This window comes from Glycine soja, chromosome 4 (genome assembly GCF_004193775.1).
Source record: "Glycine soja cultivar W05 chromosome 4, ASM419377v2, whole genome shotgun sequence".
Classification (NCBI taxonomy): domain Eukaryota; kingdom Viridiplantae; phylum Streptophyta; class Magnoliopsida; order Fabales; family Fabaceae; genus Glycine; species Glycine soja.
The window spans coordinates 17,505,863-17,521,308 of record NC_041005.1 but is presented as its reverse complement, the minus strand read 5'-3'; the positions used below and the strand labels follow the sequence as shown (position 1 = coordinate 17,521,308).

Below are 15,446 nucleotides of genomic sequence, written 5' to 3'. Positions count from 1 at the left end.
CTAAGAATCAAATGCTCCTAGCTTCACTTGGAAGGTCCTGTTCTTTGAGATTTTGGCCTTCAGTATTTTCTTCTGCATTCTGTCAAAGATCTCCATTGTATCATCATGGAGGTTCATGCTGAATCCTTTTTGCAGTAACTGACCAATGCTTAACAGATTGTTCTTCATTGTGTGAACATACAAAACCTCTGTTATCAAGGCCTGGCCTCCATCTTTTCTTTGGATAAGCACATCACTAGTCGTTCCTTTTGCTTCAATGACTCTATTGTCTACGAATTTGACCTTGCTTCTCTTCTTCATATCAAAATTCACTAGCCACTCTTTATGTCCAGTCATATGATTGGAGCATCCTGAGTTAAGATACCAAGTATCATCGTTTCCAGCCTCAATATTTGTTGTCATCATCAATAACAAGGTGTTGTCTTCTACATCAACATCCTCACCTTTTGCCAAGTTTGCTTCTGGATCTTATCTCCTCTTGGACTGTTCTGAGTTGGTGCCTGACATTCTGCAGAGAAATGCCTAATTTTACCACAATTGAAGCATTTAAGCCTCTTTTCAATCAAATCTTTTATTTCCTCCTCTATACTGCCTATACCCTCCTCTACCATTGGACGATTCAGGTTGCTCTAAGTCATGTTTTTCAGGTTCTTGCTGTTGAGGAGCCTTTCCAGCATTTGATCTTGGATCTCTACCCCTACCTCGTGTTTTGTTGTAGCTTCTACCACTGCTTCCTCCTCTTCTTTGAGTTTGTGCTTGCAACGCCCGATTTGTGTGCCTCTCAGTGGTTCTTTCATTGAGCTGTTGCTCATGGGCTTTAAGGGATCCTTGAAGTTCTTCGATCTTCAGGGACTCTATCTTTCCAGATTCCTCCATCGCTACAACGATATGATCGAATCTTGGGGTTAGAGTTCGCGATATTTTTTCAACAATCGTGGATTCTGTGATCATTTTGCCACACGATTTCATCGAATTCGTCAGCTTGATAATCCGATTGAAGAAATCTGCAATCTTTTTTGTATCCTTTATTTGCATTAGCTCGTACTGACGCCTCATGGTTTGCAACCTTACTTTCTTTAATTGATTTGCACCGGCATTTCCCTTTTCCAGAATGTCCCATGTTTCTTTAGAAGTTGTAGCTCCTGCAATCTTCTCAAAATGAGGAATATCCACACACTGGTGAAGAAGACACATTGCCTTGCAGTCCCTCTTCTTGTTCTCCTTATGGATAGCTTTCTGCGCCTCCGTGGCCCCTTCAAGAAGGCTTAGGTAGTCTTCTTCCATGATGTCCATGACATCTTGGTAGCCGAGGATCTCCTTCATCTGGATGCACCATCTTTCCCAATTCTTGCCATCGAGGATGGGGAGGATGGTGGCAAAGCTTTCGGTGTTAAGAGCCATTCTTGCAACAAAGTCTCCCTGGAATTCCTTGCTCTCGATACCAAATGTTAGAACCAGAGGAAAGAACTTTCTGTAATGTGCAAAAAGTAACATGCAAAACTGTGCACCAAATGTAATGTATTATTGAGAAGTTATATCAACCATGTATTTGAGTCTATTTATAGGCAACAGTAACTATGCCTATTTACAAGTTTAACCAGTAAACCTTTTGATTACATACTAGAGGTATTGAATTACCCTTTTAACAAAGGGTGGGGAATGATACGAAAACAAAAACGAAATGAATAGCATTGAAGAATTTGGATTTATTATTTTTTTATAATTTCTTTTAGGGAAGAATATTAATGTCACACTCCAGGAATAGATGAGAATGTGAGAGATGAGTCATAGGTTTGATCGTCATGCATAAGTTATCTCTATAAGATCTAATTGAGTTCTTTGTCCAATAACGAAGGGAAGTTCTCATAAAAGAAGAAAACTCATATTTTATTCCAATTCAACTTACATCCAAAGCTACGAAGTGATTTCTATTTATAGGCTAAACTTGCCTCTAAACTTTCACATAGAATTAAATTCCCATTTAGCATTGAAATTCCACCAGAAATAAAACCACAGTAATCATCATAATGGTTTAAAAAGTCTAAAATCATAATAAAAAAGAAACTGACCTACAATAAATGAAAAGTCACCAAAACTAATTACATAAAATTAAGTACAAAAATTTATAGAAAATTAGAAAATAAATAATAATCATCATAAATTATTATTATATTAATATTTAAGATGATGTCTAATTTATTTTCATTATTATTATAATAAATATTTACATTAATTTAATAAAATCATGATAATGAAAAAGTTACCATAATTATAAGAAAAATGTATTGGTGTTAATTTCTTTAGCCCAAAAATTAGATAATCCATTCAAATAAACATCACTCCAAAGCTGTATCTTAAGTATAAAGTGTTGGCTCATTTTGCTTTCAAATTATGATCTTTATATTTGTTGAATTTATCTTCAAATCATAGAAAAAATAGTTCTAACAAAAGATATTTAAAATAATTGGACCTCATCATATCAGGAACTTTGGCCTCTAATACGTTATGATGATTTGCTTAAAGACGAACTTTTCACGGGTGGCACATATTCTATGTTCAACTATTTGGCATAAAGGAACAAGTGGTTAACTTTTTGTGTGTTGACAAGGACACAATAGTATCCAATGATAAATGGATGGCCATTTTGAAAATTTACGTACCTAGACTACAAAACTCGTTATAATGTTGTGTTGGTCAATTTATCCATATTATAAAGTTGGGCATTTTCTTTCCTTTAGGGGTCGGCCTTCATCTCCTTCATATATATCATCGTCTTCTAATTATTGGACATTTTAATGAATGTCACTTTGTCAATGTATCATATGTTGAATTCATGAAAATTAATGAAACATTATTAATTTTTCGTAACATATGTGATTCGCTAACTTTACTTAAATATTTTTGTCTTACAGGTTTATTTAAGGGACGAAAACAAGGGTTGCCAATAAAAAACTAAAGCAAGGGTTGCCAAAAACAATAGCCCACATGCAGAATTGAAGATCGAACACGTCCACAAGTATTGAACCAAAATCCATTTAAGTAGCTCATATTTGTTGTCGAGTGAATAAACAAGGTTAGTCAAATGCAATTCGGTTAATTTTTGTTTCAACACAATTTCAAAATTTAAATCTTGTGATCAAAGGATTTGTGAGTCGAAAGGGAAAATTAACTTGTCTTTCAATTATTATGGGGTCTCATGTTACTTCGAAAAATACTTGATTAAAGGTGAATTGCTCCAAAGATTTGGAGATATATGAGATTAAAGATAAATAAATTTGAAAGCAAGTAAACTGAATGTAGAAATAGAAAAGAAAAAAAAGATAATTGTATTGATTGATGGATTTGATATGTTTTTTTAACATTTTTTAAAACATGTATTCATACAAAAATATTCTAAAATTGTGATTGTCCATGTTGGGCCACTACTTGGTTTTCTAACTGTTCTATCCTGAGCAGCAGTCGGGACATGCTAGGTGCAGGCAAATTTACGAAGGAGGGTTGGTTTTAGAAACAATTTACTCAATGGGGTCTCATTTATAAGAAATTACCGGGGGGGGGGGGGGGGGTTCGTTTTCTACGTGGGTGCCGCCATTGACACTGGCGGGAAGCTTGAACCGCCAGTGTCAATGGCGGGATAGGGGCTGACTAGGAGAGAGGGGGAGGGGTGCCGCCATTGCTGCTGGCGGGATGGGAGGGGATAGGAGAGAGAGAGGTGTCCCGCCCTTGGAGCTGGCGGGGTAGGAGAGAGAGAGGGGGTGGTACCGCCAGTGGCGGTTGCGGGACAGGGGGGAGAGGGATCCGCCACTGGGTTCTGCGGGATAGGGGCAAAGAAGACCCGCCTTTCGAGCTGGCGGGATAGGGGTCTGTGGCATATGATGATGCACTCACATGGCATACACAAACACATTAACGTAAGGTAGTGTTTTTTAACTAATGTAAATTTTTATTGCTCTCTCACTTTGATAATCATGTATTAAAAATTGAAGTTTTAATCTTAAGCATCAACTTTTTATAATTATAATGTAATGATTAAAATTAATTTTTCTCATTTTTCATTTAATACATCTTCATCATATTATTATATACAGCATGCATATAGACACACGTATAAAGAGAAATAGAGAGATAATAATGTTTGTTTTTCCAAAATGTCCAAGTAGTAGGAAAAGCCAAATCATGAAAAAGGTGAGGGTATCTTTTTCATCGTTTACCTTTTTATTTATTTAGAAGACTGAAAACATTTTTGTGGGAATAAACTAAAAATTATTCTGTTCAAAGAAGATGGAAAACAGAAAAAATATACTCTTTCATGCACAAATTAAACAATTTTTTTCTCATTTTTATTTATCTTTTTTGTTTTAATTTTTTTTATAATTTTAAACACATTTTTTATTCTTCTTTCTATACAACTAAACAAGAAGAGAACAATACTAATTTTCTTATCTTTTATTTCTTTCTTATCATACAATTTGAAAAAAAAAGCATTTATATATTTTGTATTCCTTTTCCTTCCTTATTTTTCTCTTCTTACACTTTTTTCCCATAAATCAAACATACAGTTTTCTATATAATAATAATAATTTTAAACCACTCCACTTGCATAGATTTGATGGGACTGAAGCTTGGAGAGTGATGCTGAATGATGAGACTCAAGCCTGATGCAGCTACGGTTCACATGCATTGAATTTTTTTTATGCAGACTAGGGAGGAGAATAGGACACTGTATTGGATAGAGAAATCAGAAATCACATGCATGCATGACAGCTTAATCAGTTACGCATGTAGGAGGTGACTTCCATACAGAGTTACTTTAATAATGGTGTATAAATTTGCGTACGTTGCTTTTTGCTAAAAAAATTCTTTAAATAGAGCAAACTTGAATCACACTCTGCACTTGCATAAATTTGAGACCGAAGAGAGTATTGTGAAAGAGGAAGAAGCAGTTTTGAAGTTTGATTCTATAGTAAGTAAGGATGTTTTATATTTATTTAATTAAAGTTTTCTTTCATTTTGTTTATTTATGATGTACAAATTTTTTATTTTGAAGTAACAAATATTATGGTTAGAATGAAATTTGAAGCTCAAATTTAAGTGTATTAATTTTGTAAATTACATTTTAAATTTAAAAAATATTAGTAGTAATTATTTGTAAGCCTTTTTATTAATGGTTTTTGCGTCTGAATTATTATTTGACATATAATTTAATTTAAGACAAAAAATAATTACATGCTATTTCTTAAGTATTTTGTTGTTTGGTCTGAGTACAAAGTTTTATTTTACTTGTAATAAAATTTAGTATAAGTTAACAAAAATAAATTGTAATTTTAATTATAAAAACAATAAGAAAAATATTACCAATTTTAAAAGTCCCGTCATTTAAATTTACTAACATGGGAATAACAATTTTTCGTTACTATATTTATTAGTAATTTATTGATTTTTAATAATCATAAAAGAAGTTTACTTGGATTTTTAGATTATTTTATACTAGATCAGGTCTAATACTTGTCCAGTTTTCGAAAAATAGTAGGTGAATATTTTTTCTCTCCAAGCAATCACTAGTGCAGAAAATTAAAAAATATAGTTGAATTAATTCTTTAACACTCACTAATTTTGTATCTCTTTGTTTTTATCACATATATCATATTATTTATTATACTTGAATTGTATATATTTCTTTTATCTCCTTGTCTCACTAAGTTTCAAATTAGTTGTTCACCGAGTATTTTTTGCCTTACATATACGCGCATGTAATTTAATTAATTAACCATTGAGACTATTAAGTAGAGATGGAGGAAAAATTACGCCTTATTTATCTGTGTCCTCCATTCCTATATATAGATAGTATACTTTCCTACTAATTTTGTCATATGTATATATATATGATATATCCTTCATTACCGAATATATGTCATTTGAGTTAAGTAAGTTGTTCTCGTTAATTAGTACTGAAAAACGACTTCGAAGATACAAATATGGGGGCGCCTAGGCGTGTTGGCCATGTTCCGTCTGAAATTTTTTTAAGTGTAATCCTTTCATTTATAACCCTTCCATTTTGTGTTTGTCTGGAATTTTTTTGAAGTTGAGGAATTTTCCATAAATTATTTAATTAGAGTACTTTTTTTTAGAATAAAGTATGAATGTGAAGTTTAAGTTTAATAGAGGAAGCAAATAAATATTTGATATTTAATTGAAGTAATGATTTTATTTGTTAGACTAATATTTGAAGGCAAAGTTTAAGTGAATTAATTTTTTTAATTAGAATTTTTATTATAAAATTAGTATGAGTAATTATTTATTTTAAAACTCCTATTGTTATGATTAATTATTATTAATTTTGATGATGTAGGTATATCATGAATTCAATTATTACAGTGTTGTATTTCAATGGAAGAGTATATGAAGACAGTGATGGTGTAATATTTGAAGGCAGTAAAAAGGCCATTCAGATTAAACGCGGAATTAGTTTCAATGCTTTGAAAAAAAAAATTGGAGATAAGGTAAAGTTAGAAAATAATGAAATTATTTCTACTATAAGTTGTAGATTTTTAGTTTCAGGAAAATATGTTGCATTGCAAATTTGTGATGACGAAGATGTTGAAACTATGATCGAAAGTTTTCAACAACAACAACAAATGTCAGTTCTAGAATTGTACGTAGAAAAGGATGTTGCTGGTGGTTCGATGTTTCATGCTGCAAATTCTGTTACGTCATGTGGACGTAATGTATTTCATCATGAATCGGAATTGCCAAGAAATATAAGTAATTTACATGATGATGAAGATGATGATGATGACGATTACCTTGCATCTAACTCATACGTTGAAGAGTCGTTCAATGAAGATGATAGTGATGATGGAATATCTGATACAGACGATGAAGTCACTGACATCGTTGAACCAGTTTCAATTGTTCACCCAACCGAAGGTAAATGTTTGTGAAATACAAAATTAGTTGAATACATCTATCTTTTTATGAGAATTGTATTTAATGGTAACTAAATAGGAGTAGTTTCTTTACATGATTTTTTTTTTAAATTATTAGGTGTACCACAAATTCAAAATCCATTTTGGAATGATGCTATGCATTATAATAATATCAATTGGAGTCATCCGGACGAGGAGGACATTTGTGGTCTGGACATGCCAACGACTTTTAATGTTGGACAAGAATTATATGTTGGCATGGATTTTGACAGTAAAGATACGGTAAAAAATGCACTGAAACAATATGTGATGAAGGTGCATCAAACTTTTAAGGTTGTTGAAACGAAATCACACAAATATATCGTTTGTTGCCCCAACAACACCGAAGAGTCTCCTTGCCCTTTTTATATGAGGGCAATTTTATCCAAAAAAACTGATGCATGGAAAGTGACACAATGGGGTGGACCGCACACATGTCTAAATATGACTATGACACAAGAACATGAGAAGCTTGATTCAAATTTAATTGCGACTTGCGTAGTAGGTACATTTTTTATGTTCATATTATCCTACTTTTGTGTTATTTGTTATTTTGATTTGTAATTTTATTTTAGTATTTGAATTACAGGCATGATCAGAGAAGATCCATCAATAAAAATTTCTTTGATTCAAGAAAGGATAAATAGTGAATTTTCCTATAAGGTTTCATACAGAAAAGCATGGATGGCCAAACAAAAGGCGATTGCAATTGAATATGGCGATTGGGAAGAGTCGTATGCGAAACTCTCGTCATGGCTAACACACATGCAAAATCATTCTCCTGGCTCATACTTTCAAATACTACATGACGATTTTATTGTTGGTAATAGGGTAAGTCGCGAACATCGTCAGTTTCATCGAGTATTTTGGACATTTGGTCAATGCAAAGAGGCTTTTAAGTACTGTAAGCCAATCATACAAGTTGACGGCACACATTTATACGGCAAATACCGTGGGACCCTGTTAATGGCCACATCGCAAGATGGAAATGGTGGTGTTCTTCCTCTAGCATTCGCCGTGGTCGAAGGCGAGACGCTAACAGCATGGTCATGGTTTTTGGCCCACTTGCGTGAACACGTCACAAATAAGAATGGAATTTTTCTAATATCTGATCGTCACACGAGTATAAAGTCTGTTGTCGCTAACGAACATCTTGGTTGGCAACCTCCCCATGGTTATCATGTGTACTGCGTCCGACACATAGCCAGCAATTTCAATCGCAAATTCAACAACGCGAAACAAAAAGAGATGTTCAAGAAATTGGGTAAGGTTGATTTTATACATTAATTTAATTTGAGTTTGATGTCTACGTACAACTTTTGATGATAACAAATTTGATGCAGCGTACACTCCTTGCAAGCATGTGTTTGATCAAAACTTAGAAAAATTTCGTCAACTGAGTCCAGCCATAGCAAGATGGATTGATCGCATTTCAAAGGAAAAATGGAGCATGGCTTATGATACATCTGGACGACGATATGATCACATGACAACCAGCCTATCAGAATGTGTGAATAAGGTGTTGAAAGATTGTCGCAGCATTCCAATAATAGCGTTGGTCAAGTCAACATATAGTAGGTGCCGAAAGTACTTTGTTGATCGTGGTCGCCAAGCCCAAAGACAATTAAGAGAAGGCCAAGTTTAATGTTCTAAGCTTGTTACAGAACTTAGGAAAAATCAAGAACAAGCTTGTTCGCACATCGTTCGCGTGTACGATATCCACTCGACAAGGTTTGAAGTTGAGGAGACCTTCAATCCTATAACGCAACGTGGCGGACAAAAATGGGCAGTTAACTTGAATGGCCATTATTGTCAATGCGGAAGGTATTCTGCGCTTCATTATCCATGTTCACACATTATTGCAGCTTGTGGTTACGTGAGCATGAACTACTACCAATATATAGATGTTGTTTACACCAATGAACACATCTTAAAAGCATACTCCGCACAGTGGTGGCCTCTTGGGAATGAAGCGGCAATTCCTCCTTCTGATGAGGCATGGACACTAATCCCTGACCCAACTACAATTCGTGCGAAAGGTCGGCCAAAATCAACAAGGATAAGGAATGAGATGGATTGGGTCGAACCATCTGACCACCGACAAAAATGTAGTAGATGTGGAGCTGAAAGGCACAATAGGCGCTGATGTCCAATGCAATCTGACCGTGGGAGTAATTCATTTAATTGATTTATGTATGTTACATGACTGACTTGTATTGCTTTAGGTTTTGTTCAATGTATTTACTTGTTGGTCTTTAATGAAATCGTCAGTTACTTTTTGTTGAATGTGTGCTTCTAATAAAATAAAATTACATTTAGAAGTTGAAATAAATGGAGTGGATCAATCGAGGTTGAGTGACATTGGTGTTGATCGTTAGTTAGAAACGTTAGTGTGTAAGTATTTTGTCTACCTTAGTTTTTTTAACTATCTACAATGACAAACTATGGACTTAGTCATTATGGTTTAGTGTCTAAGTATTTTGGTTTAGTGTTTAGGGTCTAAGCCTTAGGGTTTAGTGTTTAGAACTATGGGATTAGGGCTAATTTTTTTTATTTGAAGGGTTAGGGTTAGTTCTTATTTTTTTAGGGGCTAGGGGTTACTTCTTATACGTTATGGGTTAGGGCTAAGTTTTTTTATTTTAGGTCCAGGGTTAAGTTTTTTAATTTGAAGGGTTAGGGTTACTTCTAATTTTTTTAGGGGTTAGGGGTTACTTCTTATATGTTATGGGTTAGGGCTATGTTTTTTATTTTAGGTCTAGGGTTAATTTTTTTAATTTGAAGGGTTAGGGTTACTTCTTATTTTTTAGGGGTTAGGGGTTACTTCTTATTTGTTAGGGGTTAGGGTTTAGTTCTAATATTTTAGGGATATGGTTAGTTTTTTTGGTTTAAGCGTTAGGGTTTAGTTCTTATATTTTAGGGGTTAGGGTTTAGTTCTTATTTTTTATTTTAGGGTTTAGTGCTTATTTTTTAGGGGTTCGTGTTAAGTTCTTTTTATGTTAGGTTTTAGGGTTACTTTTTTTTTATTTTAGTGGTTAGGGCTAACGCATGTATAACGGTTAGGGTGTATAACGCATGTATAACACATTTTAGTTATGAAAATCTTAGAGTTAGGACTAATTTTTACGGGTTAGGGTTAGATTTTTTTGTTTTTAGGGTTAGGGTTTAGTTGTGAAAATCTTAGAGTTAGGACTAATTTTTTAGGGGTTAGGGTTAGGTTTTTTATTTTAGGGTTAGGGTTTACTTCTGAACATTTTAGGGTTAGGGCTAATTTTTAGGGTTTACGGTTATGTTTTTATTTTAGGATTAGGGTTTAGTTCTGAACATTTTAGGGTTAGGGCAAAGTTTTTTATTTGAAGGGTTAGGGTTTAGTTCTTGTTTTTTAGAGAAATACAATTACATTTAGAAGTTGAAATAAAATAACTTTTTTTTGAATGTGTACTTCTAATGAAATAAAATTACATTTAGAAGTTGAAATAAAATTACTTTGTTTTAAGGGTAAGGGTTTAGTTCTTATTTTTTAGGGTTAGGCTTAGTTTTTTTATTTTAGGGTTAGGGTTTAGTTATGAAAATTTTAGAGCTAGGACTAATTTTTATGGGTCAGGGTTAGGTTTTTTATTTTAGGTTTAGGGTTTACTTCTGAACATTTTAGGGTTAGGGCTAATTTTTAGGGGTTACGGTTATGTTTGTATTTTAGGATTAGGGTTTAGTTCTGAACATTTTAGGGTTAGGGCAAAGTTTTTTATTTGAAGGGTTAGGGTTTAGTTCTTGTTTTTTTAGGGAAATACAATTACATTTAGAAGTTGAAATAAAATTACTTTTTTTTGAATGTGTACTTCTAATGAAATAAAATTACATTTAGAAGTTGAAATAAAATTACTTTTTTTAAGGGTAAGGGTTTAATTCTTATTTTTTAGGGAAATACAATTACATTTAGAAGTTGAAATAAAATTACTTTTTTTTAAGGGTAAGGGTTTAGTTCTTATTTTTGAGGGAAATACAATTACATTTAGAAGTTGAAATAAAATAACTTTTTTTTGAATGTGTACTTCTAATGAAATAAAATTACATTTAGAAGTTGAAATAAAATTACTTTGTTTTAAGGGTAAGGGTTTAGTTCTTATTTTATAGGGTTAGGCTTAGTTTTTTTTATTTTAGGGTTAGGGTTTAGTTATGAAAATTTTAGAGCTAGGAATAATTTTTAGGGGTTAGGGTTAGGTTTTTTATTTTAGGGTTAGGGTTTACTTCTGAACATTTTAGGGTTATGACTAATGTTTAGGGGGTTAGGGTTAGGTTTTTTATTTTAGTGTTAGGGTTTAGTTATGAACATTTTAGGGTTATGACTAATGTTTAGGGGGTTAGGGTTAGGTTTTTATTTTAGTGTTAGGGTTTAGTTTTTATTTTATTGGGTTAGGCTTAGTTATTTTATTTTAGGGTTAGGGTTTAGTTATGAAAATTTCAGGGTTTAGGACTAATTTTTATGGGTGAGGTTTAGGTTATTTTTATTTTTGGGTTAGGGTTTAGTGTTGAACATTTTTTGGGTTAGGGCTAATTTTTAGGGGTTAGGGTTAGGTTTTTATTTTAGGATTTTTAAGGGTTATGGGATACTTTTTATGTTTTATGGGTTAGGGTTTAGTTCACATTGAAGTTCATCGTTACTTAGAAACATTAGTTTTTTCCCTTTGGCTACCTTTGTTATTTGGTTTAGGGTTCATTGATTATTATAGTTTGATACGCGACATAAATTCTATCCATAAGTAAGCCTTAATAAACTGAATATCATACATTACGCCATGAATGTCAAATTACAAATATACAACAAAGCCTTAATCAACGGAGACATGCAAATCATTCATTTTGGTGTCCGTGATGCCGTGAGGATGTGCCACATGGTCGATCCCATCTTCGTGCTTGGCGATCAGGATTTCTTCTGCCCTGATGCCTCCCCGCTTCTTCTTCGTCAGCCTCCACAAAAAATGCGTTACGCAAATCAACACCGAATAAGTCACCCGTATTAGGTATTTGTCCCGGTACATTCCATTGTGTTCCTAACGGGGCATTAGGTGTTGGAATTGGCCCATGATATTGCTGTGAAGGGGTCATTGTGGGCCATGAAAATTGAGCTTGTGTTTCCGCAAAACCACCGAACGATTGCTGGGTTGCAGAAGTATCAGTGTCATGACCCTGAAAAGGATACTGATACATCTGTGTCGGATACTCAGCAAATGTTTGTGGCGTGTAATACATTCCATGGCCACCCTCCGCCATTTGTTGGGAATATTCTTCCGCTTCAACAGTGTCCCTTCTTCTGTCTATCCCCTGAGTTTCAATACTTGATTGAAGCATGTGAAACTGTTGTGCGGGAAATTGACGCTCTGATGCGGGACCATGTGACACTGGCTCAGTGACTCTCTCTTGCTCTTCGGATAAAATTGTAATTTTTTCCACATAAGGCACGAGATCATCAAATGTGCATGTTTTCCTCCCTTGAGGAGACACCATGTATTGTAATGCCTCCGCAACTTCACCCTGCATTTGTAACGGTAACAAAATTAATGGCCATCATTAAATAAAAGTTCAAGTTAAAATTTGAAATAAAAGTAAAAAATACCAATGTAGCCGTCTTTGCATTTTCTGGGTCAACAAACATCTTTGTCTTTCGCCTATACCAGACCATGTAGTCCGAGTTAAAACTCAATAGGCCTTCTTGTCGGGGATAAGCGTCGACCCTAAATGCATGGCGATTATTCCACTGCTGAATCATTGGGGCGAACAATTGCCCCCAATTTTCGTCATGTTTCCCCTTTAATGTTATGCCATGAATGTTTAGGGGTTGTGAAGGAGACTCTGGAACTGGTTGTTGCATCCCAAATTGTCTCAAGACTCTGTCCGGTTGGTGCCACTCAATAACTTGGAAACAAATTAGTGGCACCACCGCGTACCACGCGAGACTTCCGACTAAACAAACGGGAGGCAACAATGACATAACGGTTGATGGGTAAGGCTCCCACACAAACTGCATATAACAACATAGTTGTGAACATTGTAGTAAAATAAGACATATAATTTTTTATTTTACAAATACAATAGCATGGTTCTTACCTCATGACGTTTCATAATATCGAACTTGCGACGAAAAACTTTCACATCATCATTGCCGATATGTTGGTTTCCACGTCGCAGCCACCTACAAAAAATAAAATTTAATATACCCTAAAACCATTTATTCTATTAAAATGAAAGACGCTGTTAAAAATGACTGACCTGTGCCCTAGTGGTGTATTTTCTATGTGGGAAGGAGTCCTCTTTGGAGCCAAGGTGGGACATCGTTCCCATGCCCACAATTGTAGTAAGATGCACATACCTCCGATTGATTTAGTTTTATAATCGGTGGCACTGCACATCTCTCTGTATAGAAAACTAAGTACGGCAGCTCCCCATGCATATCTGCCACATTCTTCAAAGTCACGTAAAAATTGAAGGTACCTTACCGAAACTCTGTTACTGGTTTTGTCAACGAACAAGACACCTCCAATAAATCTCAGTATCCATGCACGGGCAAACCTTCGTACTTGTTCTTCGTCGTCGTCATTATTAATTTGATCAAAATGGTGAGCCAGCCAACTTAATTTAACTACACTACCTTTAATTTCACCTTCTTGTGGTCTGACTCCCAATAATTCCTCACATAAATCAGCCCAATCAAGATTTGTTGGACCGATTAATGGTAAACCATCCACACTTATACCTAGCAACACAGAGACGTCTTGTAGAGTGATAGTACACTCTCCACATCTCATGTGAAACGTATGTGTTTCCGGCCTCCATCTTTCTATCAGAGCACTAATTAGTGAGGCATTTATTTTTAAGAAACCCATCTTGATAATCCACCCGAAACCAGATTGTTGAAGAAAAGGAAAAATTTGTTCTGGAATTTGTTCTTCCCCTTGATACGTGGGAACAGCTCGTCTGATATGCAATTTCCTTTCTTCTTCCCCATTCCAAACATGTTCTGAAACATGCTTAGGTTGCATCCATAATACATCAGTATCGATGGGGCCAGATTTAATGTTAATGTGTGATGAAGATGATGATGAAGATGCCATTGCTGCTGCAAAATAAAATATAATACATGTGAAGAAAACTTTAATTTATTAGTAAACTTTAAATATATAACAATAAATTTGTAAAAAATCAAACTCGGCAATTTTTAATATATTCTATACATAAATTAAAATACATGTGAAGAAAACTTTAATTTATTAGTAATTTTTTTTCTACTATTAACAAATAAATAATTGAATAAAATATGGACTAACAAATTATTTATAATACAAACTAATATTGAAATGCAAAAAATCATTTCAATAATATATATACAAAAATAATAATAATAATGTACAATGTATCATATATTTAATCACTTAAATTTTCTAAAACAAATAATATTAACGTACAAATTAAAACTAACAAATAATATATATACCATTCTAACTAAAAAATAATTAACTCAAATAATATTAAATTATGATCTCATTTATTTAAAATACAAAATTATAATACTAAAAAGATAGATTTACGTGTGTCAAGTGTCTAATATTACAATTATTTATTTAAGTGTCAAATATTTAATATTACAAAAACTAAAAATTTAGGTGTGTCTAAAATTTATAAATATATACCTAAAGATAATATTAACTTGTGCCTAATACTAAAAAATCTAATATTACTTATCTGATCCTAAAGTATCATCCATGTATATATATTTATTAGACTAAACTATCATCCGTCTAAATATATACCTAATACTACAAAGCTAATATCACATGTATAAAATTTAAGAGTATACACAACAACTAAATATATATACACGTAATATTTTTATACTAACTAAACAAATATATAATATTATTTTCAATTATACTTACTCATACAATTTTTTTTACTAGAGATTAAGTTATAAAATAATTTCTTATTTAAAACTCATAAGAATAATTAGTTTGTCAACCCCTGCATCATATATTTTAATTCTACGAATAATTAAGAATACAATTAATTTAGATTTTATACAACATATGTAGTACACAAATAAAATAAATTTACAAAAATAATTGAAACAAGTTGATAAGAAAGAATAATTATTTTAGAAAACTTTATATTTCTTGAGTTAGAATATATTTTATTTTACAGATATTTCTAGAATTCATAATAAAATTCTCATTCTTTGATAAAAAAAATTAATAATAATATTCTATGCTATGCTGTAATTACTACTAATACTAAAATATTATATACAATAATCAAATAACATCTAACAATATATACAATAACAATAACTAAATAAAATTTTAATTCTTACTAACCAAATAACAATTACTACTAATACTAAAATATTATATACAATAACCAAATAACATCTAACAATATATACAATAACAATAACTAAATAAAATTTTAATTCTAACTAACCAAATAATATTTTCA

General features: G+C 32.8%; 1 protein-coding gene across 1 annotated transcript; it reads right to left on the bottom strand.

The window, feature by feature from the left end:
- Nucleotides 1–402, bottom strand: LOC114410632. Its single transcript, XM_028374588.1, has one exon. It carries the CDS (start codon nt 400–402, stop codon nt 1–3), a length of 402 nt encoding a protein of 133 aa, XP_028230389.1.
- Nucleotides 403–15,446: the final 15,044 nt, after the last annotated feature.